A 27,703-nucleotide genomic window follows, 5' to 3' on the forward strand; every position below is an offset into this window, starting at 1 on the left:
GAACAAATTTAATTTGTAGTTAATTATAATATAAACTTCCTTGCAACTTCAATTTGTCCTCAAAATATCAATTTAATTTGTAGTTATAATTTCTGCAAGCATTTTTGTTGATTGTTTTTATCTTTGCGGGTCTTGGCATAGCCCCCCGCCTATATCTTTTTTATTTTATTTCTTTAATTATCAATAAATATGGTGGAGGAGGAACGAGCGGGATTTTTTCTTCGGTGTAATGGTCCTCACCTTTTTAGAAGAAGGTAGATGCCTTGCTCACAGCCATTGACGAAGAACTAATCTAACCTAATATTTCTCCATTTAAAATAATAATAATAATAATAATTCCGCAAGCATGATGATGACTGACTAGCGTACACCTTAAATCGACCCCTCACTGAATACCCACTTTCAGTAACACGCGCGCGCACACATAAACATTTATATACGGTTCTTCTAACTTTTAATTACAGCCAAGTCAATGAGGTAGAACCCCTTCAACATCCAACCAAATTAAGCTTCCAGAAGGACTGTTAATAAAGTCCAATAGGCTGCAGAGTCACAAACATCATTTTCATACAGCAACAGAAGTATACATAAAATAAAATCAAGGGTCCTCATAAATTAATTTGACCATGTTCTAATCAAGGGCACTCAATGGCAATAAAATAAAATAAAACCAAGGGTCCTCATAAACTTGCGTATCAACTTATGGAGAAGACTATTTGCTTTAATAAAGTTATATGGCAATCGTCAATGTATTCAACTAATAATGTTGATCGTTATACGAACGTCTTGTAACAATAAAGAAAATTATTTTTAGTGAACATTATCGTTATATTCACTTTCAAGCTTCCTACTTTTTTTTTTAATGGTATTATAATATGACGTTATCATCAGATCTTAATTAACAACTAACAATATAAGGGGGTGTTTGTTTCCCCTCACTAAAGTTCACTGGATTGGACTAGACTAAAGATTAGTCCAGCTTCGTGTTTCTTTCCTAGCTGGACTAGTTTTAATGGAATTAACCAGGACTCGCTTTCACTAACAACCTCACTAACCGTTCTTAGCTTGTCCCCTGTGAAAACCATCAGAATAGCTAAGAACTTCTTCGTTCTCCTCGAATCACCTTCCCAACCTTGATTTCGACGACACAAGCTTCGGGCGCAGCTTCATCACCATGTACGTAAGAAAAAAAGAACGAATAATTAATAATATCCTCACCAATCCCCATGTTGTCCTCACCAAAGAAAGGACATGTGAAATTTTTTGTCTGTACACATGGTTCAAGATCAAGACATCTAGTGTCCTATACTACTCAGAAAGTAATCAAATCATGGGGTCATGAATCTTTAAAAAATCAAAACGTGATTGAAGTATTTGACGAAATTAAATTAATAAGCACGTACCTAACTTTCAAGGGAGGTAAACGTATTCATGTACCAGGGAAATGGAAAGGTAGATATGATAATGACAATGTTATGTCTCACGTGAAAGTGATTTGTATGGAATGAGTTTATATTTACACCAATGTTTCAGTCTAATTATAGTTTATATTTACACTGATGTTTCAGTCTAATTATACATGTTAAGTGTTTTATTATTATTATTTTATTTTACATATCATTGTATTATTAAATTAAAATGTCATATAATGATGAATTCGTCCAATACAAAGGATGAGGATCCTCTTCGGACTCTCTTTGTGAGAATCTCAAGAATCCTCAAATCTTGTTCGTACATCGTATGGTCAATTTTCGTCAGGTATTATTTATATTTAATTTTAAATAAAAATATTTAAAATGATTTTTGACCGTACAATGTACGATAAACGGACACGATTTGAGGATTCTCAAAATCCTCACAAAGAGAATCTAGAGAGGCTCCTCATTCCAATACAAATAGATCTTGTTTCACATCTCCTTGGCATTGCCTCTCCTCCTTGGACATTAAATATAATAATAATAATTTTATGATTTGTTTGGTTTATGGGAGATTATGCATGACATTATTGCTCACCTAAGGACCTAAGAATGAGATCATGTGATGACCGTTTTAGTTAAGATCATTAGATTAATTAATCTTAAGGTAGATAGAATTATAAAAAATAAAAACTTTTTTGTTTTATCTAAACAATAATTAGCGAACTAATTGAAGGAAAACAAAAAAAAACAAAATTCACGTCACACGTCTTCTCCGGGGGCAAACTCGTCTTCTCCGGTTGTTTTATCAAACAAAAATAGGAATTTGGTGGTGCCTAACTCTTGTTAAAGGAAAACTGAAATAAAAAAGGATGCAAGAAAGACAGACAGCTGGGTGGAAGTATGGAAGACAAACATTTGAGTTTTCTTTTCCCCGAATGATAGAGACAAGAGGAAGTAAATGATAAATTTTTCATTCTGACCAGAAGTGATACACTACGTGTTTTTATATAAGTGATGGAAAATTTTAATATTTAAGTTATTAACTTTTCAACACACATATCCCACCATTTGTATTGTAACACGTGATGTAACACCCCATGTTCGGTCACATTGAAAAATCTCTCGAAGTAGAGACGAGGCATGATGTAAGATTGAACGTGTTGTTTATCTTTCCAAGAAAGAGGACAACTAATGATGAACCATGATTATCCAACCTTTTTAAGTCTGAAAGAAGTTCATCTTCCCCTTGATCACGGTCAAGCAAAAATATAATCTTACAACTCTATCTAGTCTTAGGACGGTGTTAATTAAAATGGTCCTCACAGGGCCTATTGTTTGGCAGCATTACTGTTCTTCATGATGCCATCATGAAAGAAAACGTAAACGGTCGCAAATTACGATGCGTTCTAAAGTTTGAGCAGTTGAGCTAACCATGTGACGTCTAGTCTTCTGTCCATGTCACCAAAGGTTGTTTTTCTTCTTTGGCCCTATGGTTCTCACAAAATCTTGATTGGTTTCATGTCAACTACAACATACATGTATACGTATTTATTAAAAAAATACTAATTTTTACGTATACGTTGACGATACTAATAAACAAAGTTGATGAGTCTGCTAAATAAGAGAAATTATGTATACAAACATGTTTATCAAGTTGAATAATAAAAATAAATATTTGTACAAGAAAAATGGACTGTTGCTTGTATCTTCTATCTAGAGAAAAGGATGAGAAATTAACTGGATCAAATTTGGTAATTTGGTTATGGGCTTCTTATTGAAAATATTGTGGGCTCACCATTTCAAATTGTAGTCCTTCTAAGCATAAGCGGGCTTTTTTTAATGACGGAGGCCCGCCAGACATAGGCTGAAATTTCAAGCCCAACTCAGTAATGAGACAGGGAATTTTATATGCATTTAGAGGAAATAAATTAATAATCATGCACTATATTACTATTAGCCTTTTGTCACAAGAGCTAACGGGTGACAATTTTTTTGTTCTTTTCAATATAATCTTTATTTTTTAGGCATTTTAATTTTTTAAAATCCTTAATTTACAGTTTATGATTTTTTTTTTTAAGTTAGTAATTCTTGTATGTGGTTGTTTTCTTCTGATTTTTTTTACTAATTTGCTATTTAATTTTAATTTGTTCTTTTTTAAAGTTGTAAAAAAGGAGGAGCATTTTGGGTATTAGGAGAGTTTCACCAAAATTTGGGCAATTTTCTATTTAACTCTTTATGAGGAACTTTCTTAGAAAAAGTTAAATCATGTTTAAAAGTTCAAATCCAAATTTGATTTGGACCTTAACTTGTTTCTTAGTTTATCTTTTGTTTTGGGCTTTTTATTAAACAATTTATAGTCCAGATCATAACCTTCGCACCAAGAAAACGGAAATTTCTTGGAAAATCCCGTATATAACCTTCTTTCCGTCACGTCTCCGTTCTCTCTCTCCTCTCTCCCTCCTCTCTCTCTCTCTCCACCTGAAAACTTGATGATCTGAAGTTTTTGATTCCCACCGACTGGACTCCTCCGCTCTGCCATGGCGGTCCAGTTCAAATTCAGAAGCTCCGTCAACTTTGAATCCGTCGCCATCGACGGCCGCGCCTCCATCTCCGTTCGCGATCTCAAATCCAAGATAATTCGCCACAAGAACCTCAACCTCTGCCAAGACTCCGAACTCGTCTTCTCTGACGCCGTAACCGGTCAAGGTCAACTTTCTCCCTCCCTTTCTCTTTGTCAATAGCCTTTGTCGCTTTCAATTTTATTTTTCTGTTTGGTTGCCTAGAAAACGGGAGGACAACCAATTGAGACGTTACAGTTAGCCGTGAATCCTTTCTTTTTTTGTCCGTTTGATTCAGAAACACGTTAGAATTACGATTTTGGTGTTTGGTTGCATGGAATTGGAATTAGGGTTTATGTATATTGTTAGCTACGTTTTGAAACGCCTTTCGGTTTCGGATTGATTACAGAGTACAACGACGAGAGCATTCAAATTCCTTGCGGTTCTAGCGTGGTAATTAAGCGAGTTCCTGCAGGATCAGTACATGTGAATCAGTAAGATACCTATCCGTTTGATTTATATTTTTATGTATTCCGTGCACGTTTTCAGTTGACATGCATATTAATTGGCGATCAAAGTTTGTTTATTGTTTCGGAATTTGAATTTATTCTTATGATTTGTGACAGGCCTCACTTCAATTCATGTCAGAATCTTCATAGCAAGGACTCTGTGGATGCTAAATCACCCGCTGCACCGGTTTGTATCTTAAACTTCGCACTCGCATTTCAAGTTGCAGTTGTGGATATTTCTTAGTCACATTTGAAGCTCTTTGGTTGATTATCTATTTAATTTTTTCTTGTGTCTTTGGTGTTTCGTAGAATGCTAAGACTGTTGACTTTGATGACTTTGGGGTTGACTTGTATCCCATTCCTAAAGAAATCGTTTTCAGTTCTGATTTGGATACGGACAAGGATAACTTCATCTATGATTATCAACCAAATACCGATAACGGCATCAAAAGGTTTGATTGTTTCTTTTATTAGTGATTCCCTGGTGGTGTATGATTGTTTATTTTAAGACTTTGGAATCGGATATACCAAACGTTCGGTAAATATTTGGTATTTATGCTGTACATGATTTCAATTTGTATTAGATATTCGGAGCCCGCTATGAGACGATGCTTGAAACTTGAAGCAAGTAGCATTAGTGATGCTTTTCCAGGAGGTATGTGCTTCGATTACAAAGCTTCACGGGTTAGGCCTATGTTTGTTACTTGTAGTAGTCTTTTCATGTGTTAGGCCTATGCTTACCACTCTGAATTATTTTATATAGTTCATGTGCATAGTGGAGTTGAACAAATCATATTGCCGACAAAATCAAAGCCTGAAGAAGAAGACATGAATGTGGAAAGGTAAGAGATGCATTTGTTGTATCATCTTATTGTTTGTCTGGTTCTTCGGTCTCAATGATCTGACTTGTTTTCTCTCTTGTAAATGAAGGGTGGGCAGTGCGACTGCCCTAGATACACAGCATGCTAATTTGTCATCAGAGCTGAAATGCTCTCTATGCAACGCATTTTTCAAGGAGGCCGTAATGATACCATGCTGCCAGCACAGTTTTTGTGAGAAATGTAAGTCTATGGTCTGTTAGTTTTCCATCTGATAGTTTACCGTTGGATAGTTTTCGTGAGAGATGTCGTGTTAGGTATTAGTGATTCTGGGCTGTAACCTGAGCGTGATAGCTTATGCACATTTTTGTGTTCAGGCATTTCTCAAGTGTTGCGAGAGAAGACCAGATGTCCCAAGTGTCTTTTGACCAAATGCAGAGTAGAAGATTTGCTGCCAAATGTTTCTCTGAGGCAAGCAATTGAGCATTTCCTAGAATCTCAAAATTTAATCACTGCTCCAGATAATGATTGTTGCCAGTATGCTCCAGGTAGGAGTTTCACATATGTTTATTCTGACATACCTTAACCCCACTCTTGTGTTTAACAAGTTATTAATGTAAAAACAGATGGAGAATCTGGAATTCAGGCCAAAGATGTGTCTCGGGGCGGTAATATTTTACAAAGAGAGGCAGAGGCGCCTCATTCTCCTGAAACAGGGACAGGTTCTAATCATTTATTTGCAGAATCTGCTTTTAACCCTCCTTTCCAAAAAGATGTTAAACCAGCAATCACAAAAAGGAGGCCACCTTGGGTTTCTTCAGAAGGTAGTATCTAACTTGGTCCTTGTGACATTTCTGGAACTTAATTCGATTGTTGTTTTGGCATGTGTAACCTTTTCTGACAATCATGCTATTCACCAGGTGGTGACAAGAGCTTCTCAGAGACTGGAAAGCACAGAAAGGTATTTATTGTGAAAGTAGACGTGAAAATTCTCATTTTTATTGTTGGAACAAACTGTTTATCATTGTTTGAGCGCTTTTTGGTTGTGTGACTTAATTATTTATAATTTTGGGTGCGTTTTTTGAATGTATACCTGTCTTTATGGAATCAGGGGGAACGTACCTGTTACAGGTGTGGTTCGCCAGACCATTTCATCAGAGACTGTCCAGTTGCTTCAAGCCCACATCCTATGCTTCATGCAGGTATGAAATAGGAGTTGTACGCATTCATTTGTAATTGCGTGAACTCTTGCCTGTGATGCTCACCAATTTGTGGATTTTAGGAAATGCAATCTTTCCAGGAGCTGTGCCAGGCTATGTACCACCATACTGGAATGGGGCTCCCTCACCTCATGCCATGCCCTTTGGAAATCCATATGGAAATCATGCGAGGATGGCTTTTGGTACAAATATGGTCCCTCCTGGTCCTTATGCTGTTCCTGCATACATGCCATCTATGTATAACTCATTCCCTTCCTTTGGGTAGGTTCAGTTTCATCTTTAGCTGATTGCTGTACGTAAGATATTCATTATTATTCGTCCTAAATCATATGAAGTATTCTTCATAATTGCATTATATTGATTTTTACACCAAACCATCTTGCAGTGGATATATGAGGATGGGAGGTGTTGCTCCTCTTCCAGTGACTGGTGAAGACTGGCATTTAAGTCGTACGGAATCCGTGGATCTTCATGGTCGGGGAAAGAGAAGAAAAGTTTCAAATGAGAATTTGAGGAGGTGAGTCTTTTATTATCAATAATCAGTAGGAGGAACTTATGTACATATTATTTGATCTACGTGTGTATGTAAGGGCAAAGGTTTATGCATCTCTGGTTATGCTATCTTGCATCTGAAATAATATTATTGGTTTTGATTATAGTTTGTTAATATACCTGATTTTTAATGACTAACGAGTCGTTTTGTCCTGCTTCAGAGAACAATCTCATGATGGTGAAGATGACGAAGACCGTGATTTAAACGAGAGACATTACTATAATGGGACGGAAAAAATACATGACCACAGATCTCGTATAAACAGGGAAATGAGCATAAGTTACTCTGAGGATGGCTCTACTAAAGGGTCCCAGAGGCAATTTCGGCATCACAATCACACAGATGAAGACAGGCTTGCAGTTCAAGGTCAGCAGAAGAGTTCCCGTTTGGTGGTTGATGGTCAAGATCAGAAGCAGTATCATCGCACGGAAGGATCAAGTTCAGAATTAGACGATGTGCCAAGTAGCTCCGGTTGCCACAGTGAAGAGAGACAGAAGCACCACCATAGAAGCTCCAGAAAGCATAAGGATCAAAGAGAGCAGTGTGGCAGTGATTCCAGTCAGAGTCATCATCGATATACCAAAGACAATAACAGAAACAGGATCGAGCATGAATCCAAAAGGCACAATCAGAAATATCGCAGCCACTCAGGATATGGTATTGATCAAAGTGGTTCCAGTGATAAGAAGTTGCAGAAAGAGAGCAGTCACAGTTCTAGACATTCTAAGCTCAGTGGAAAGAGTAATGTCGATGAGCGGAGTCATGACAGGTGGAAGATGGTTAGTGGGTCAGATGAAGATTGTGGAGAAGGTTATCCGTATTCTAGACAGAAAAGAAAACACTAGAAAACATCAGGACTGATTTGTGAGGTAAATTGTGTAGATGAAGTCGCATTTCTAAACTTTGATGTTCTATATGGTACTTTTTCGTTTCAGTTAGATTGTATTAATGTTTGTCATTAGCTCCGTTTATGTCTTGATAAAACCTGCCTATACTTGTTGAAAGCAACATGTTTAGCGCACAGTAATCTCGGACTTGTGCAGGATACTTGATCTAATGCCGATTCTCTGTTGATTTTATTGAAACAGATCTGATTGACTTGGCTTTTGGACAGTAACTATTTGTAAATATCTGCTAACCAACCTCTTCACTTATTCTAGCTTGGTCATAACAAAGGGAGAGGCTAGCATTCAAAAGTTTTAAGAAGAGCAGCAATTGTTGATGTAATCATAGGGCCTTATGCTTTTCTTTCGTCCCGAAACTTACTTTCGCAGACATGTTAAAGCCAGCGAAGGTATGTTCTCTTTCAGAGGGAAAAAGGTACAGAAACAGAAGCCATGAAACGAGGGGGAGAAGCAAAAAACTGACTCCACAAATCTTCAACGTTTCGGAGCTGCAAAATTTGGTTCGCCAGTATATGTTTATCGCTTTTATGTTATATCCTAGTTACCCAGCTTCTTGCACTCCACTTTGCATTAGTAAAAAGATTATAATACACTGTTTAGAGATTTCGTGTTTAATTTAGTGCACTTATAATCTTAAAAACCGAAGATTACACTGCATATTTTGTATAATGTATATTGATAGTAAGAATTTCATGTTTTAGCGTCGGTTTCTCGGCGTGGTAAAGACCAATTTGTAGGTAAATGGATCGTACGTGCCAGATTCCGATGCTAAAGGTAATGCGTTACTCGTAGTAAACTGGTTACTTTCTGAATTTTACTAATACGAAGTGTTTTTCTCTCTGTTTTCAGGTCGGATATCTTGCTTTTCTTCCCCAGGAAGATGCAATTGTACCCAATGCAATTGCAACCCAACAGTCCAACGCAGCAATACTTACCGACTATTGCAAAATTAAGAAGCTGCAAAGAAAAATATTTGACATGTAATGCAAGTTTCCAACAAACTTATTGGGTCGATTAAGGGCTCGATCGGTTAAGGGCGATGGATAATACGATGGACAATATCAACCATCCCAATATGAAGTACCCCACCAACCTCGTCGGCCCTGGATCCTCTGGTTCCTGCAATAAGAAGTGGTCGCAGAGATTATTTCGACGGGTTTCTCAGTTATTCATGGACAACCAAAACTAGACAAGAGGACATGAAACGGGTACATCCTGGTTGCAGTGTCTCAAAACAATTATTCGACGCTGCAATCTTGGTGTCTCCGTTTCATGCAAGTCCTTAACGGACTTGACTCGCACGGACACTGAACTTGAACCGAAACCCTAAGCAATTCAAATCCATGTCCGCAAGGGGACTCATGACGAACTCATTCCGACTATCCTTGGGAAGAAATTAAAATGGTTTAACCTGATTTCAACCGGCTTTGTCCTCTCCGAGATTAACAAGAAAAATGAAAACCTTGAACCTAATGATTAAATCGAAAAAAATAATTACGAAACTACGGACAAAGATTAGTAAGTACCCCCACTGGCGGCGGAGTTCCTTCTGCCGCCCTGGTTTTCTCAACCTCATAAGGCCAAATGTACCCGTCTGGGTTTGCGCTCCTGGCCAGGCTCCAGTCATACAATCTGCGTTCATCCCCCGATGACAAGATTGTGTACGACTCCTATGGATGATAAACAAATTTAATCAGCATATAGTGTTATGGGAGAGTATAATGACAATATATCCATCGAAGGCCTATTTGGAAAAGGTTTTAGATTGGTTAAAAGCGTTTTCAGATGACCAAAAATATTTTTCAGAAGCACTTTGCTTTTCAGACGGTATAATTTCAAGTAAAAATCATTTGAACTAAGAGAACAAAAGGTTATTTAAAACGTACTTTTAAAGGTTCCAAATTCTTGTTTAGCTCCTCTTCTTCTAACCCCTGGCTCATTAGCTTGTCAAGGTTGGCTTTGTATGCAACTGAAACCTGCTTAAAATTAAGAGAAACTAAATTTGTTAAATAACGGTCTCAATGACAAAAGGTCTTAAGGTCTTAGATTCGACTGACACTTATACTATATGGAAGAATATGTCAAACTAATTGTGAAAAATAAGGCAAGAATAAAAGTTGGGACCTCATCGTAGGAGCATCCTCTTTGAAGTCCAAGCCTGCCATAGTGATCAACATCTGTAATTGCTGGAATACAAACCATTTCTTGTGAGTTAATCAAGCTTAATGGGAAATCTGAAAGACTTAAATTCAAATTTGAATTGGGACGCATATGTGTGTTCGGCTAGTTGGATACTTTCGCCTTTTGCGGTATACTAGAGTAGTTTAAACTATCGTCTTCTATATAAAAAGAAAGTAATCAAGATCGGCGTTACGTACGTATGCCACGAAGGGCCCGTTCGACGTTGAGAGCAGAGATCAGAGAAGGCGGTTCTTTCGGAACTTCAATGGAGCTTCCTGTATCGGCTTCGGTGGTAACAGTCTCTGCCGGTGCATCGCCGGAGCTCCTAATAATGCAAAGCCTGCGCGGTTTAGACGCAAAACTTATGGAATTCGAAAATGCACAGCCAATCTTTGGAGTAGGATTAGTAATATGAAAGCTTTTCTGGGCAGTATATATTGTAGAGGTGGAAGACGACATAGCCATTGGCGTAAGGTATTAGCATGCAGGGAAGCAGTTTTTCTGGTTAATGTCGTCGGTGCTATTTGGAGGTTTGTTTCGCTGGAGATAAGGCTTCGCTTGTTTTCCTACCAAAGGTTTGTTATCTACGTGAGTGTTGGTATAAGACAAGGCTGTACTCGAATTTAAAGAAGAATTAAGCAAACGCCTCCTCACTAATCACATTCTTTCAATTTACTTAATCTATTTTCAATTTGATTATGAGTCGTACTAATATTTTAAAACATGCTAAAATACTCGTTACTTTACCACATTTACTATTAGTTTTTCTCATTAGAATGAATGAAAATAACTTTGACATAATAAAAAATTTGACAAATTTGACATATGCTTATTAAAGCACCTGATGGTCCACGAGTAGATAAAATTAACAAATTAAATTGAATGGTGTGAGTGTGAGTTAGTATTACAGACTAGCATTCAAAATAAGAATTTAGTTTCATGATTCAATCAACAACCAAGTCGTTGTAGTATAGTGGTAAGTATTCCCGCCTGTCACGCGGGTGACCCGGGTTCGATCCCCGGCAACGGCGTTTTACATTTTTTTTCAAATTCCACAACTTTTGCTATTTATTTTAAGTCAATACGACGTCACTTGGATTTATCTTCTTCCAGTTTCTTCGTTCTCCTCCTCGAGCAACCAGACATCTCCAGTCGTTTCTGTTTCTCTTCCATTCTTCAAATTCAACTCTCAGTCTTTTCAAATCTTCCGAATTTTGAATTGGAATTGCAACAACTGACACTGATAGCAGATGGGTTGGAACGAGGCAACCGGATCGGGGCAGCAAGCCGGCCCGAGCGGAGGAGAACCGGGTCCCAGCAGCAGCAGCGACCCGGGCGTGGCACGGCAGTTCCCACTTGCGGCTCAGCCGGAGATCATGAGAGCAGCCGAAAAGGACGACCAGTACGCCTCCTTCGTCTACGACGCTTGCCGAGACGCCGTCCGCCACCTCTTGGGTTTGTTAATTTGCAGATTACGATTGCAATTAAGGTTTAATTGAGCTAATTAGTACTTACATTCGGCGCCCTTGTGTGTTTTAGGTACGAGAGTTTCTGTAGCTTACCAGAACGAGGTTGGGTTCAATTCCAAGTTTTGAACTTTAATTCCTGGGAATTGGGATATTTACAACTAGCTCCATCCATGGAGATTGGAGTTCATCACTCTCTTTTCTTTTGGTTTTGGCAGACAAAGCTTCTTGGGCAAGTGCTTTATTACGTTTTGACAACAGGGTCCGGCCAGCAAACTCTCGGGGAAGAGTACTGCGACATCACTCAGGTTTATCCATTTTGCTTCTGATAATCTCACATCTGAGCTGTTTTACTTGTGTAGTTGATTCAAACATGAGATCGGATAAACACTCTTAACCAATTGAGCTACAAGCTCCTTGTTTAATTTGTTGTTGGTGATTTTAAGACCTCGGTTGCAAGTATAAATGTTATTAATCGTTTGAGCTATAAGCGCTTTGCTTTGTTACTTGTGTAGTTGATGCTTGATACTTGTGTTTTCAGGTTGCCGGACCTTATGGACTGCCTCCAATGCCAGCAAGGCGTGTGCTTTTCATTGTCTACCAGACAGCCCTTCCTTACATTGCCGAACGAATTAGGTTCCAACTCCCACCCACTTTTTGACTCATCTACTTATGTTATTTCAGTGTTAGTTTTGGCAAGCTGTGAGCGTGCTCATGTCTGTTTTTAATGCACTGTACACAGCTCTAGAGCTGCTAACCGTGGCATAGCCCTAGCTGATTCCGAAGAGCTCTATGGCATCAGTGCTTCACTAAGCAATGATGCTCAATCTTCTTCCACTATTCATAATTCAGCTGGCTCTACATCTGGTCCATCTGTTTCAGCTTTGAGAAGATTAAAAGAGAAGTTCAACGGGTTATGGATTTCGTTAGCTCGGAGATGGCCTACGGTATACTTATCCACCTCTTATGTCTGTTTATAACTTGATTGCTAGGTCGAATTTATGTTATCTTGTTTTTCAATCTTTCTGTGTGGCCTTCGATTGGTGATCAGATAACCTGGATTGAATGCCTTTTGTAGTTAACATTTCTGTGATGCTGGTCCCTCCAGGTGCTTCCTATAGCTCGAGAATTTTTGCAATTGGTTATTCGTGCTAACCTCATGTTCTTTTACTTTGAAGGTGATTCCTGCTTTTAGAGGTTCATGTATTTTAGTGTTACTAGTGTAAATTCTAATAATGAAATTGCAGAAGAAATTAATTTCTTGCTGTCATTGATTCTCTGCAGGCCTCTTCTATCATATATCAAAACGAGCAGCAGGCATTCGTTATGTGTTCATCGGAAAACCATCTAACCAAAGGCCTCGGTATGGATTTCATATCCTAATGGACTATGCTTTAGTCGCACTATAAGAAGTATGCACGGAAGGTTTATCATTTGTTGATTACTCCTTCCTGCTAGTATCAGCAAGTTTTCTCATCTGCACTTGCTCTCTTCTATGAGCTATATATATCTCACACCACAGATTGAGCATATCTTAGCATTGTGGCGTTCATATTTTTCAGATTGATGATTAAAGGATCGGCACTCGTCTGATTTTAATTTTATAAAAGTTCAATAGACTGAGAATTATTAGTTGTATAGCAATACTTTATCCATAAAATTCAGACTCATATGGTTGGCTCCCATGCAGATATCAAATTTTAGGCGTATTTCTATTGATTCAGCTTTGTATCATAGCTGCTGAAGGACTGAGGCGCAGCAATTTATCCTCTATTGCAAGTTCAGCTCAGCAGACTTTTGGTACGCACCAAACTTCTGCAGGTAGGTGTGTTAGTAATCTTTTTAACTTATATATATGGTCTTGATTCAGCCTATGAGAGTAATATCGCTTATCTTAGGTCAGAGTAATTAAGTTGAGCCCAATAAAAAGCAACAAGATTAACTTCAAACATTGTCTGCCTTGCAGCCAGTTTTGTTAGAAATGTCATTGAGTATCCTTGTAGCTGCTACTGTAATATGTAACCTTGATTTATGGGTTTATAGGTCGAGATTTGCCTGTGTTAAATGAGGAAGGTAATTTGATATCTGCGGACGCTACCAGGGGAAGTTGGGTCTCTGAATCTTCGACTTCAGAGGTATACATTCGAAAACTTTTATTCTTTTGAGGGTGGTAGAATTCTTATTTGTCCCTTTGGTTGCCAGCTGTGTTCTTGTTTAAGATAAGCGGAGAACATAAACAAAATACGAAGTTATAAGTATATGAATACTTGCTTATGCGAATACTTGAAAACACATGCTAATTTGGTTCAAGAGCTGGAAAACACGTGCTAATTTACTCGATTTTGTTTCCTCCTTCTAGTCTCAGGCCAGCGGGAGCAGCAAATGCACACTCTGTTTGAGTAATCGCCACTACCCAACAGCCACACCTTGCGGTCACGTATTTTGCTGGTACTGTCAGGTTTGCACTTTCATTATTCTCTCTCTTTCTGTGGTTTATTAACAAGCTCTATTTGCAGGAGCTGCATCATGGAATGGTGCAACGAAAAGCCCGAATGCCCCCTCTGCCGGACTCCCATAACCCATTCGAGCCTAGTTTGCTTGTACCATTCAGACTTCTAGCGTTTGATCGTGCCATCGCGGTCAGCCACAGAATTCGCCATTCGGTAATCAGAAACAAGAAACGACTTGCAGTAAAGCAACTTGTCCTCTGATTCCACGCGGTTAGTGTCTGTAGTAATATCATAAATAGGTTAGAATAGGATGCACCACCTATGTGCCTTAGGTGAGTAGAGCATCTTTAATAGTGTAGGCAATTGAGTAGGCGACGCGATAGTTTTCTTTTAAGAAATAAAAGAAATGAAATCGAGGTAGCACCTCGTTGATTTGTTTTTCAGGTGACAAAACGAAACTCGCGTTTTTCTTTTTGATACAGATGATATGTAATTTTAAATCAATCTAAGCTATGACAAGGAGAATTCAGCTTTGGGTGCACTAATGTAGCGCATGTACTCTAGCCAATGAGACCACACTGATTTGCAACAATGAAACTCGAGCTTTTTTTTCTTCTTATCAACCAATATTACACTTTACACTAAAAGGACGCAAGTTTTGAATGTTGGATGCAAGAGTTAAAGAAAGGGTAATCTGTCGGTTTACCTACTGAACTTTCACCTCACTTTCGATTTCCCCCCTGAACTTTTCTATTGGAAAATTAAGGACTCAAACTAATTTTTTTAGCCAATTTGCCCCCTACCGTTAGTTTTTTATATATTCCATCCATATTTCCGTTCAGTGAGACCATGTGTATAACATGTGAGGATAGTTAAGTCATTTCACTCTTAAAAATGATTAAAAACTGAAAATAAATAATAATAAAAATTTTCCCTCTATTTTTTCCCGCTAATTCCTATCCTCAATTTTATTTTTCTCTCATTCCTATGCATGAGAAATAACATATGGTGTTATTGTCTTCATAAGTAGCTAAGTTAATCTTTTTCTTGAAGCATGTACTACCATTTTTATTTTCTCTAACAAATTAATAATTTGACAAATGCTCATGGTGTTATTGTCTCCAAAGCAGTACATTAATATAAGAAACATGTCCATAAAAAAGATTAAGGTTTCTTATATTAATGCACTGCTTTGGAGACAATAGCACCATTAGCATTTGTCAAATTATTAATTTGTTAGAGAAAATAAAAATGGTAGACAATAACACCATATGTCATTTCTCATGCATAGGATTGGGAGGGAAAAATAAAATCGAGGATAGGAATTAGCGGGAAAAAATAGAGGGAAAGTTTTGCTTTTTTTTTTTTTATTTTCAGTTTTTTAATCATTTTTAAGAGTGAAATAACTTAACTACCCTCACATGTTGTGCACATGGTCTCACTTAACGGAAATATGGATGAAATATATGAAAAATTAACGGTAGGGGGCAAATTGGCTAAAAAAATTAGTTTGAGTCCTTAATTTTCCAATAGAAAAGTTCAGGGGGGAAATCGAAAGTGAGGTGAAAATTCAGGAGGTAAACCGACAGTTTACTCTTAAAGAAAAACCCTTTTCACGGGGAATATTGACTACTAGTGAAACTTGAGTGTTAATTTTTACTTTTTGACAAATGGTTAAATATTATTGTAAACCCGAAATTTTTTTGCACGGATATTTACATTACTCTATACTAAAGGAAGTGAGAGAATTTGATCGAGAAACGGAGTAAGTCGAAGAATGTTAGTTGAAGTAAATTTAGGAATGAATGAAGTTTTTAGCCCACCTGTTTTTATTTTTTTTTTGTCGAAATTAGCCCATCTATTTTACCACTAAAAAAAAAAACTAATGAAAAAAGTTTGGAAATTTTGAGTTTTAACGATAATGACAAAATAAATGGTAAAATGAATAGTATTAAGATTGATTTTTTAGTGTAAAAATGTAATTTTTCAGTATAAAAATATGATTTTTCGATAAAATAAACAGTATTATGAGTTTTTCGTTAAAGTTTTAAAAAATAGAAAGGAGATAACGGGCTAAATTAAATCTCATCCGTCTAAGTCCATGATCTCGGAATGGACCGTCAGATCACCCTCCTCCCTTCCCCCTTTATATACCAAACAAAATGGTTGCGGCAACCCCTCTACCGAAGCAAATTAGGGTTTTGCAAGCAAACGCGGAAAGCGCCGAAGCTCAGTGTTTCTCTGATCTCCTCCGATTTCACGCAACAACATGGCGGCAGCTACCCAGATGAGCAAGAAGCGAAAGGTAAACCCTAACCCTAGAACTCCACCAAACCTTAATTTTCGATTTCGCAGCCAATCAAATCTCAAATGATTATACAATCAATCAATCGTATTATGTTCTGTGTTTTGATAGTTTGTGGCCGACGGAGTTTTCTTCGCCGAGCTGAACGAGGTTCTGACCAGAGAGCTGGCGGAGGACGGCTACTCCGGCGTCGAAGTTAGGGTCACCCCTGTCCGGACTGAAATCATCATCCGAGCCACTCGCACTCAGAACGTCCTTGGTAAATCTCACTCTTTGATCTGTAATTCTGTTTGTTAATCGATTTTAATTGAGATTATTTTGATCATTATGTTTTTGTTTATTTAAGTATATATTTATGTATGTATGTATGTGCATGTGGAATAGGCGAGAAGGGAAGAAGGATTAGGGAGCTGACATCTATTGTTCAGAAGCGGTTCAAGTTCCCGGAGAACAGCGTCGAGCTCTATGCTGAGAAGGTGAACAACAGAGGACTCTGTGCCATTGCTCAGGCTGAGTCTCTTCGTTACAAGCTCCTCGGAGGCCTTGCTGTTCGCAGGTTCAATTCGTTTTTCAATTTTATGTATCTTGATACAAAATTCATATAATTTATGTTAGTAAGAAGTCATCTTTTCAGCGAGTAGGTTATGATTTTGAGAAAAAAGTCGCCGACCTCGTGTCTGAGGATAACGATATTTGCTCATTCCATCTATGCGGCTTTTTAGCTTAGGATTGATAAATACTCGTTCTTTCCTGGCTTTAATTATTAGATGGAAAAATTTTAATCAATGAATGTTTCTGAATCATATGTTTCACCACACATTACATGATGCATGAGCATTGTTTTATTTTTTTGGGTGTACTTTCTACCCGTATCTCGTTGCCCATGATCCTTGGGGATTATTTAATCACAATGCTCGAAGAAAACCGCTGTTGGAGTTTGTTAGGCTTCTTGTCCTGCTGCTAAGGTGCTTGGAGTTTGGAATATTCTCCTGCATCTTTTTAGAGTGCTTGAACTAGTTTTCACTTATATATATATGTATTCGACTGTGCGTGTGTGCTGAGATATTTTGTTTTTATAGGGCTTGCTATGGTGTGTTGAGATTTGTCATGGAGAGTGGTGCAAAGGGATGTGAGGTATGCCTTAGTACACTATTTTCCTTTCAGACAATTATTGAAGCCTTTGTTGTCGGGGTGTTAGAATGGCTTCTGAAAATCTTATCTTTCACATAGGTTATTGTGAGTGGAAAGCTCAGGGCAGCGCGTGCCAAGTCCATGAAGTTTAAGGATGGGTACATGATTTCCTCTGGTCAGCCCGTCAATGAGTACATTGATGCTGCTGTGAGGCACGTTCTTCTTAGACAGGTTAGGTCCTCACCTGAACTTGTTTTGTTGCAAGTGAAGTGATCCCGTGATTTTGTTTCTTTTTCTTTTCAATATGTATAGTTAATTGTGTGTCTTTGCTCTCGCAACTGCAACAGGGTGTGCTTGGTATTAAGGTGAAGATCATGCTCGACTGGGATCCTAAGGGCAAGCAGGGACCAATGACTCCGTTGCCTGATTTGGTGACCATCCACACCCCCAAGGAAGAACAATACCTTCCAGTTCCACCCGCAGCAGTCGACATAGAGCCAGTTCCAGTTGCAGTAGCTTAAACTGAGTTTAGCTGTTGCGGTCTGTTTTTCCAAGACAATGTTATGTAGTATTACGTTAGCAAACAGGGTTTTGTCGAAATCAGTAGAGGAAAATTACTATTTTGTTGTTTGATCAACTCCTTGGATTTGCGAATTTCAGTTTTGTTCACATTATTTCAGTGTTGTTCACATTATTATTTTTGTTGCGATGAATTGGTCGATTTGAGCCTCTCTTATACTCAATGTCCCATCTAGTTTTAAGTGTCAAAAAGCCGTTGCCAAGAATCGAACCCAATATGTATTGTAACCTTTGCGAACTATTAATTCAATGAGTCATATTTCTTCATGGTACCAGAGCATACTCTGAACCCTTGATACTGATTGCTTTCATATTTCTCCAAGGAGTCATGAGGAATACGTACCCTTCACCATTGCATCTTCTCGAGCATTTAAGGTTGTGATAGATTCTTCAACGGCGGGGAGAGGCTCTGACGTGGACGACTCCTTGCGGTGGAGGGCACCAACTCTGGGGAGTTTGTGTATCAATGATACACAAATCTTTGCAGATTGCTGGCAATTAATGTAACTAACTTATGTCGAGAATGAATTTCACATTAATTGATGGACATGGGTTTAGGTTTTACCATTTAAATACAATCATGCATGTGTTGTTTTCATACGGCTGGTGAATTAGATTAGCTTAATTACAAGTTTATTATATTATTTTAGGTTGGAATTAGACACTAAGCAGAAAGGCAAAGATATTAATTAATTGAGCAGGCATGGGGGGAGGCCACGAATTTTCCTTTTATGCATGCCCTGATCGATAACTTTTTACCATTTTTTTTTTCTAGCACTGAAATTCTATGCAGGCTTCCGTCCATATCATGGAAGCCAATTTGAGTTTTGGTCCCTCTTCACTAACTCTTGTGTTCTCTTTAGCAATTATACTCTCTCAACTGACAAAGCATCTGTATTGTATGATGTACGATTATTACACATTGTTCCACTGAGATTTTATAGCATGTTTCAGGGTGGCATATACACTAGGTTTTTAATTTTGTGCATATGAAGATTTAACGTCTAAAAATCTCGATGTATAAAATAAAATAGAATATAGTAGAATTTTCGCGATCCACTTAGAGCATATCTAATGTGTTGGGTAAGGGTTAGCCAACCAAATTTTTTTTTGTTTTTGTTTTGTTTTAGTGGTGAAAAGCTAGATGCTAGGCGCTAAGCTTCTAACTGTTAAGTGGGTGTCATGCTGCTCAAAGTTTGAGCTGATGCTAGTTCGGTCTCGCAAAGTGCCTTGACTTTAAATTTCCGAAGTAAATTTTGTTGCTAGAAGTCGATTTTCAATTTTGAGGCAAGATTATCAATTTGACTAGGGTATAAGCTCCCCTATTAGTGTCTTTGAAGGAAGAAAAATGACCTTATCAGATTGACATCATTGATAGGTCAGCTTCCAGTTGCAGCGACTAAGAAACCCTAATAGCACGTGTGCAAGACAATTTGACGGCATGCCACTCGAGAGTATCTCACTTTTTATGACAGCAGCATCGTGATTAGAAAGGTTTGTAGGTTTTGGGAGCACCAACGCAAGCACAAAACCCACATTTGCCCGAAAGTGATAAAAGATTGAAAATTGACAGTGGGTTTTGTCCTCAATCCCATTTTGTTTTTTGGAAATCCAAATTGGGGGAAAGGTTTGATATTCTGGTAATATATAGTGGGAAGCACCAAGCACGCCTCATCACTCAAATGTTCTGCTGACCAAGAAGAGTCACGATACAAATTATTGGGTCACCTTTATTTTCTAACATATGTTCTTTTTGTGTGTGTGTGTATAATTTAATGTTTTCTTTTGGTGGATTTGTGGTTTAATACCAATTGTGTGTCATTGCTCATTATCTTTTGAGGTTTCTTCAAATGAAGTTCAAGATATTCTCATTACAAAGTCCGATTGCATAATCTCATATCGTTTGTCTTGAAAGTATGTGAGTATTTATGTGTAATCAATGAAACGAGTGATCATAGAAAAGTTTTTTGTCATATTAACGATCATAATCTCATATCATTTGTCTCGAAATAACATAACAAGTCAAATTATTCGAAGAAAAAAGATGAATTCTCAATTTGTATAACATTATTCCATAACCTAAAGTGCTTTTGAAACTCCATGTGTTTATCAGAAACGATGCACGACAGTGTAGGATGGTTCCCACGAAAATCTATGTGAAATAGTCGCCAGCTAACAAGTTTAATATCTCTTCAATAAAGTCATGTATGACCATATTCTACATAAGGTCAGTAAATTTGAGAAACATATCTTAAATTATTTCTTTCATACTTTTTTAATTTTTTAATATTTTTTATCAAATGTTAGTGGTATGTAGAAAATATTAAAAAATTAAAAATGTGTGAGAGAAATAATTTAGGATGTGTGAATATAATCTCTCTAAATTTAAATACTGAATGTTTATGAGAATTCCATATAAATAAGCATATCCAACATCTCAAAATATCCAAATCCCGCAGAAGTAAAAAATTGCGCAGTAACTAGTATATTACTTGAAGATAAACTTATATATATATATATATGTCTGTGTGTGTGTGGGGTGGGGGGGAATATGATCAAGGGACAAATATTTTTACAAATACTTTTACACTCTTTTAAAGTCTTTTGATTACATGACATCCAATAGTTCTTATTTATTCATTAAATGACATGGATGTGATATATGTTATCTGCAACCATTTTTGTTGTAATGAGCTTGGGCACTCTAGGAAAATCGAAAGTAGCACTGTCACCCAAATTCCAATGGTTGATGGTGTGAATATAGCATATATGCGCTCTCATGACAACTCAATTTAGCAAACAATGATGCAGAATTACTTACACTCACGTCTGCACTCACGTCTGCAGATAATCTCTGGGCTCCATATTTGTCGTCCCAGAACATTGTTCCAATGCGATATATTCGAGGGATGCTAAGTATCTGATAATGAAGTGAATATTTAATATGTCCTTAATCGATTGCTATTGGAATTAATTCATATCATACCTTGTTTCTATTTGCAAAAGTTCCTTTCGTATCAATCTAGGGTTTCTTCCCCTTTTAATTATATTTTTAATTTTTCAGATTTTATGCCTTATTTTTATTTTTTATATTAGTTAAAATTCACATAAGCATACATGTCATTTAATGAATAAATAAGAACAATTGAATGTCATGTAATTAAAAGGCTTTAAAAGAGGGAAACTTTAACGAAAAGCTCCCGGTACTGTTTACTTTAACGAAAAACCACATTTTTACACTAAAAAGTCAATCCTGGTACTATTCACTTTACTCTTTATTTTGTCCTTATCATTTAAACTCAAAGTTTTCAAGCCCTTTTCATTAGTTTTCCTTTAAAAAAGTGCAAAAATATTTATAAAAATATTTGTTATTTGATCCTATTCCTATATATATAAACTTTAAAATTGACCCATTTCCATGGAAATTATATTGAAATACAGAAAAGGTTTGACTTGGCGTGGGAACCAGTAAAGTACCTATTAGTCTATGAAAGGTAAAGCCATTGACGTAACCCTAAATCTAAATATATATATGATTGTGAGCCGCCCTTACAATGAACAAAGACCACAACGCCTTATGGTGGTGGGTTTGATGCGATAATATCTTTTGGTACCCTGTCTCCCCATTATGAGGTTTCAACTTTCGACCCAGGAACACCCACACTTCCTTTTGGGGTCCTTTGCTTACTCTATGTATGAAAATGACCATTGTGCCCCTTCCCACTAAAAAAATTACAATTGTTTTTTCATTCAAACATGAGATATCTTTTAACGTTAAAAAGAGAAGTATTGCTAAATCATGTACTAGTTAGTCTAGAGAAATGATACTCCGTTTACTTTTGTAATCTTAACGCTATCGAAATTAACAAACCTTGATTAGGGTAGGAATTAAAATATGGTGTAACCACACTATATAGTTCCTATAATAATAAAGGCAATATGTTTATTGATTTTTGTCCCAAGTGACTAGTTTTTTCTTTCTATCCTTCCTTCCTCTCCCTTTCCTCCATGAAAGCAATCAGATAGGGCTTCAAGTCAAGGCATTGTTTCAAGAACCCCTAATGGAGAGAGACATGTAAGATAACGGTGGCTCGCAGCTTCTAAGGAAAAACGTCACCAAAATATTAAAAGTGAATATGCAATTTGAGTCACCCTAATGGTTTAGAATTTTTTTTAAGGGTTGGAATAAGGTGGTGTGATGAATGTCTCAACATAAATTTTATAAGCCAAAGAAGAATTGATCACACCCGCTCGTATTTAATCTTATGAGCTTGTTTATCACGGCTTTTGTAGAGAGAAATCTTTAGCGATCTTTCTTCAAGTCCAGGTATAAAGACATGAAATGTTAACGTATAAATTAAGATCTAAAACATTGCAGTTCTCTTCGAGTATCTCCAGAAATTTTACATGTTTCAAGTTACCCTACCAGTTCTCTCAATTTCAAATGGGAACTCCTGCATGCAAATACGTACAGTAGTGAAAGGTTTTTAGCCTTTTGGTATAGTACGAAGGCAAATGGGTGATATGGTCATTTGAGACATGGCATGAAAGACATCAAATAATGCACACAAGAATAAACAAAGTAAAGAAGAAAAAGAAACATGGGATCGATGAGATGATGAGGAAGAAGCTAATGAAAACCAAGTGTCAAATAGTGGGTATTCCACAAAAATAGCTTAGTGGAGTCACCCCACGCTCAATAGAAGACGCCTCCCCTCCTTTATCTCTCCCACATTAGCAAATGCAGGACCACAGGTTATCTCCAAGTAGGAAATGTGATGTATCCAAAATACTATCACGTAACATTACCATATTTATTATAATATAAATTGAGAAACGACAAAATTACATTGATATCTAGTACTTCTAGAGCATATTAATAAAAAACGACTATGTATATATACACATATATACATATATACATACATATGTGTGTGTGTGTGTATATATATATATATTACAATATGAGTACAATAATGTTATCACACTGTGGTCTTCGCATACATTGAAAATTTACTCATGCCAAACATGGATTGGGGGCCATCTCCTCCATGAAATCCCTCTCAAGCTTTTGCTTAGTACTTCTAGAGCATATTAATAAAAAACGACTATGTATATATACACATATATACATATATACATACATATGTGTGTGTGTATATATATATATATTACAATATGAGTACAATAATGTTATCACACTGTGGTCTTCGCATACATTGAAAATTTACTCATGCCAAACATGGATTGGGGGTCATCTCCTCCATGAAATCCCTCTCAAGCTTTTGCTTAGTACTTCTAGAGCATATTAATAAAAAACGACTATGTATATATACACATATATACATATATACATACATATGTGTGTGTGTATATATATATATATATTACAATATGAGTACAATAATGTTATCACACTGTGGTCTTCGCATACATTGAAAATTTACTCATGCCAAACATGGATTGGGGGCCATCTCCTCCATGAAATCCCTCTCAAGCTTTTGCTTAGTGGGACATGCTCACACCCCACTACGCAGGCCTATTTCATATTTGTGGGCAAGTAATCAGAAGCAAACAAGCAAATGGATAACTCACCAACCCATCGCATGCACTCTCACAACATATTTTTGGGTGCGCAAAGAAACGTATGTTAGAACGTTTTGCAAAAGGTCATAATCCCAAGTGGGTCCTACGTTTGTGCTTTTGTCCTATACGATCTCGCCACGTGTAACTTTCGTACACTTGGCCCTGCCAACTGCACTCCTATGCGTGCGTTTCGTTTCATGGGAGGGACACCAACTTTGGTATCCAACACGTTTTATAATGACTGCAAATTACTTGGTGTACTGTTTGCATCCTAAAACTTGCTCAATCCACCTCCTAATCCCACTCTTGATCCTATTTATCTGAATTTGAAGCTAACTCTTAATTCAATGTGGTTAACCTATCATAACACTATTGTAATTTATTAACACACTATTTGAGAACATTACAAAATAATGAATAGAATGCTTGGATTTCGACAAAAAAAAAAAAAAGAAATGCTTGGACAAAATCCTTACAACAGAATTCAGATATTTATATTTTTTTCATAAAAAAAAAAGAAGAAATTTTTTATATTGAAGGCATGGGTTACGTGCTAATTTTGTTTGTGGGAAGTGCAACATAAGTTCGTGACATTGCTAGCTAGTGACAAAATCATTACCCGTGCTCGTCATAATCTACAGATTCTCCTGGTTTACCAATTACCATTTACCAGTGCATAGATTTGATCTTTTATTTGTTTGTTTGTTTGTTTATTTATTTGGGTGCCTTGTAGCTTATCGAGTCTACTGTGCCACTATATAAAGCAGCTAACCCCCTCCCCTTTCTGTCATCCTGTACTACAAGTGCAAACCCTCTCATTTCCTCTAAGTCCTAATCCAAACCCTAATATTCTTGTCTTGGTTTTGGCTCTAATTTTCAAAAATGGGTGAGGCGGTTGAGTTTTTCCATACAAATGGTAATGGTTTCTGCAAGTTCAGTGAAAAATTTGATCCTAAAACCGTAGTAATACTTAACGGTAGCAACCACGTAGAGAGAGATAGAGATAGTTCCTGGTACGAAGAAACCATCGACGACGACCTCAAATGGTCATTTGCTCTCAATGTCAACGGGTTCGTAAATTTTCACATCTTTCTTTTTTTGTTACTAAGGTTTCGAACGATGGATCTCTAGCCTACTCCTTGTTCATAACTTGTTAGTTAGTTAATATGCATCTCCGAATCGTATCTTTCTTCTTCTTTCGTTAGGGTTTTCTCATTAAGTCTATGCTGGTCTATCTCTGCAGTGTGCTGCATAAAGGGACTAGCGAGTATCAGGAGATAGCTTTATTGGACACAAGGCGTTTCGGGAAGGTTTGTGATTTTTCTCTTTTTAAGCATTAGAAAATGTCTTAAGTTCGATTCTCATTTTGAACGTTCTTTCCTTTTTGATAATACTAACGGGAAGTTGATGCTAATATTGTATATACAGGTGTTGGTGATTGATGGGAAGATGCAAAGTGCAGAAGTGGATGAATTTATATATCATGAGTGCTTGATACATCCTGCACTCTTATGTCACCCAAAGTTAGTCCTCCTCCATATTAACATTCATTTAATTACTTATTCACCATGTAATTATATAGGTGCTCTTATTGCTAGCTGGTACTTCAGCATGTTTTTAGAATATTTAGATTTTTTTTCTTTTAATTTTTCTTTTGTTGAATGATTTTGGACTAGTTTGGAAGTGTTTTTAAAATGACTAAAACTTGTTTTAGAGAAAATATTTTTGGATTCCAAAAGCACTTGAAGTGTCACATCCCGACCCGGGCTTGACTCCGTCGTAGCACGAAATTGTCCGCCTTGGGCCCTAAGCATGCCCTCACAGTTTTGTTTCTAGGAACTCACGTGAGCAGAACTTCCCAGTGGGTCACCCATCCTGGGAATGCTCTGGCCCCCCTTCTCTCTTATCTTCGGAGTTCCTACGAAACCCGAAGCTAGTGAGCTCCCAAAAATCCTCATGCTAATTGGAGGTGGACACGTACATATAAGGCATAGAGGATCCACTTCCCTGGACGATGTGGGATCTAACATGAAGTGCTTCCTGGAAGAAGCACTTCAAGTGTTTTTTCAGAATTTACTTGTGTTTTAACTAAGGATTGGTTCCAAAAATATTTTCACTAAAAACGTTTTCAGTTATCTTAAAAACACTTTCAAACGAGCCATTTTATTTTAGTTTATTTATATAGTTGGTTGCATCCATCTTCAACTAATTAATTAAATTTTAAAAAAGTGCAGGCCTAAAAATGTATTCATAATGGGAGGTGGGGAAGGGTCAGCTGCAAGGGAAGCACTCAAGCACAAATTGCTGGACAAAGTTACCATGTGTGATATCGATCAGGTAACTAAACGTAATATGGTAAAAGTTATGTGATTTTGGTAAACATAAACCAAGTTTAAGGTAAAAGACGTAAAATAAATACGACAATTTGAGCTACCTATATGTTGCAGGAGGTGGTTGATTTCTGCCGCAGGCATTTGACAATGAATCAGGAGGCATTTTCTCACCATAAGCTGAACCTTGTGATTAATGATGCCAAGTAAGTGTATAATTAGCTCCTTCTGTAAACTGTTATCAACACTCGAAATAGTCATCCTAACCTCTTACGCATAATGTCATTATTAAAGGACTGAATTGGAGAAGAGTTGTGAAAAATTCGATATCATAGTGGGAGATTTAGCAGACCCAGTTGAAGGAGGACCTTGCTATCAACTCTACACAAAATCCTTCTATGAGAAAATTCTTAAACCTAAGCTTAATCATGGTGGCATTTTTGTGACCCAGGTAAATTATATTTGCTATGGCAATATATGTCTGCTTCTTTTTAGCATTTTGCAGGAAATAAACATAGTAATTACATTTTATATGCAGGCTGGTCCAGCAGGCATTTTTACCCACAAAGAGGTCTTCACCTCTATATACAACACAATTAAACAGGTCTTCAAGTGTAAGTCTCCCACAAATATATATATATATATATATATATATATATATATATATATATAGGGTTTTCTCCAGTGCGTTTGAGTGCACTTTCTTTATAATGCAGATATTGATACGTCGTTGATAATATTGATATTGTTACTACTTTGACTCAATATTAATATCGGTGTTGTTCTAATTCATTTCTTTTGTGTGAATTCTTTTCGATGTTTGTGTAGATGTGGTGCCATATGCAGCTCACATACCATCTTTTGCAGATACATGGGGATGGGTTATGGTATGTTAATTAAGTACACACTATTAGCTTAATTATTTTGACAGAAATGCATTAGTATTAACAGTAATAATTAATGTGTAACATATGCTAATCAGGCCTCCGATGAACCGTTCTCTATCAATGGTGAGAAAATGGACAGAAGAATTGAAGAAAGAATTGATGGGGAGCTAAACTATCTGAATGGTGCTCTGTTCATCTCCTCTGCTACCATGAACAAAACCGTTTCCTTATCGTAAGATCACTTCCTTTTTACCATCATACTATATGACATCTAAATATTACGGGAGCTGTAATTAGTACTCCAAAATAGTTATCATGCACTCTTTTTAAGTTATTATTATCACGATATAAGGAGCGTAATTTTTGGAATGTGAATAGCAGCTCCTGGAATTAATATTATTGCTCGATTCCAATTAATTTCTGTGAAATGCCATTTTTATTAGGTTGCTGAATGAAACTCATGTCTACACTGAGGAAGATGCTAGATTTATTCATGGACGTGGGGTGGCTTGCCGCATTAACTGAGGTCTCAAGAAACTGGTTGGGGGAATTGCTGTACAGCCAAAAAACAGAAGTGAAGAAGAATGGGAGTTTTTACAGTTATTAATTTTATCCAAAAAGAAAAAAAAAACAAAAGAAAAAGAAAAATCAACAATTGTTTGCAGCATTTGGTTTTACACTAGATAATTATGTTAGCTTCATTGGGTTGTTCATAGGGTTTCAAAAGTGAGATTTTCTCATTTGTAAGCTTGTTTTTATCTTTTTATGAATGAAGAAAACTGAGGCACTCCCTCATTCCATCCTAAG

At 36.9% G+C, this 27,703-nt stretch overlaps 5 protein-coding genes and 1 non-coding gene across 10 annotated transcripts; 5 read left to right on the plus strand and 1 right to left on the minus strand.

Moving 5' to 3' along the window:
- The first annotated feature begins 3,821 nt into the window (after window positions 1-3,821).
- On the plus strand, window positions 3,822-9,134 carry LOC103431272 (E3 ubiquitin ligase PARAQUAT TOLERANCE 3-like). 4 transcript variants are annotated; one of them, XM_008369410.4, is made up of 15 exons: window positions 3,826-4,124; window positions 4,386-4,470; window positions 4,603-4,672; window positions 4,795-4,937; window positions 5,070-5,140; window positions 5,249-5,327; window positions 5,416-5,546; window positions 5,681-5,851; window positions 5,930-6,127; window positions 6,224-6,264; window positions 6,415-6,505; window positions 6,586-6,784; window positions 6,909-7,040; window positions 7,237-7,945; window positions 8,237-9,134. In XM_008369410.4, the coding sequence occupies exons 1-14, from the start codon at window positions 3,956-3,958 to the stop codon at window positions 7,919-7,921; spliced, it is 2,265 nt and encodes a 754-aa protein (XP_008367632.1). In that variant the 5' UTR covers window positions 3,826-3,955; the 3' UTR covers window positions 7,922-7,945; window positions 8,237-9,134. The 4 variants fall into 4 exon arrangements, with proteins under 4 accessions (XP_070669298.1, XP_008367632.1, XP_008367631.1 ...); XM_008369409.4 differs by having other exon boundaries at window positions 8,165-8,638; XM_070813198.1 differs by having other exon boundaries at window positions 8,351-8,582.
- Window positions 8,771-10,764, minus strand: LOC103431273 (NAD(P)H-quinone oxidoreductase subunit U, chloroplastic). Its single transcript, XM_008369411.4, has 5 exons — window positions 10,360-10,764; window positions 10,106-10,167; window positions 9,868-9,957; window positions 9,508-9,651; window positions 8,771-9,100 (listed from the first exon to the last, which is right to left on the minus strand). Exons 1-5 carry the CDS (start codon window positions 10,625-10,627, stop codon window positions 8,996-8,998), a joined length of 669 nt encoding a protein of 222 aa, XP_008367633.1. The 5' UTR covers window positions 10,628-10,764; the 3' UTR covers window positions 8,771-8,995.
- A 357-nt stretch (window positions 10,765-11,121) lies between these two features.
- On the plus strand, window positions 11,122-11,193 carry TRNAD-GUC (transfer RNA aspartic acid (anticodon GUC)). The gene has a single exon. It is a non-coding gene; the product is annotated as a tRNA-Asp (tRNA).
- Window positions 11,194-11,257: 64 nt separating this feature from the next.
- LOC103431274 (peroxisome biogenesis factor 10-like) lies at window positions 11,258-14,619 on the plus strand. Of its 2 annotated transcripts, none has more exons than XM_008369412.4 (11): window positions 11,258-11,617; window positions 11,702-11,733; window positions 11,847-11,936; window positions 12,170-12,264; window positions 12,371-12,575; window positions 12,737-12,806; window positions 12,913-12,991; window positions 13,319-13,449; window positions 13,672-13,763; window positions 13,988-14,076; window positions 14,145-14,619. In XM_008369412.4, exons 1-11 carry the CDS (start codon window positions 11,413-11,415, stop codon window positions 14,245-14,247), a joined length of 1,191 nt encoding a protein of 396 aa, XP_008367634.3. In that variant the 5' UTR covers window positions 11,258-11,412; the 3' UTR covers window positions 14,248-14,619. The 2 variants fall into 2 exon arrangements, with proteins under 2 accessions (XP_008367634.3, XP_008367635.3); XM_008369413.4 differs by having other exon boundaries at window positions 13,319-13,428.
- A 1,568-nt stretch (window positions 14,620-16,187) lies between these two features.
- Window positions 16,188-18,360, plus strand: LOC103455793 (small ribosomal subunit protein uS3x). Its single transcript, XM_008395383.4, has 6 exons — window positions 16,188-16,383; window positions 16,495-16,642; window positions 16,768-16,939; window positions 17,463-17,517; window positions 17,614-17,745; window positions 17,862-18,360. The coding sequence occupies exons 1-6, from the start codon at window positions 16,348-16,350 to the stop codon at window positions 18,033-18,035; spliced, it is 717 nt and encodes a 238-aa protein (XP_008393605.1). The 5' UTR covers window positions 16,188-16,347; the 3' UTR covers window positions 18,036-18,360.
- Window positions 18,361-24,398: 6,038 nt separating this feature from the next.
- LOC103455791 (thermospermine synthase ACAULIS5-like) lies at window positions 24,399-27,702 on the plus strand. The gene is made up of 10 exons (XM_008395381.4): window positions 24,399-24,749; window positions 24,923-24,989; window positions 25,108-25,202; window positions 25,914-26,016; window positions 26,127-26,215; window positions 26,304-26,460; window positions 26,548-26,623; window positions 26,838-26,896; window positions 26,992-27,128; window positions 27,340-27,702. The coding sequence occupies exons 1-10, from the start codon at window positions 24,562-24,564 to the stop codon at window positions 27,419-27,421; spliced, it is 1,053 nt and encodes a 350-aa protein (XP_008393603.1). The 5' UTR covers window positions 24,399-24,561; the 3' UTR covers window positions 27,422-27,702.
- The last annotated feature ends 1 nt before the right edge of the window (window position 27,703 follows it).

This window comes from Malus domestica, chromosome 15 (assembly GCF_042453785.1).
Source record: "Malus domestica chromosome 15, GDT2T_hap1".
In the NCBI taxonomy this organism is placed as follows: Eukaryota; Viridiplantae; Streptophyta; class Magnoliopsida; order Rosales; family Rosaceae; genus Malus; species Malus domestica.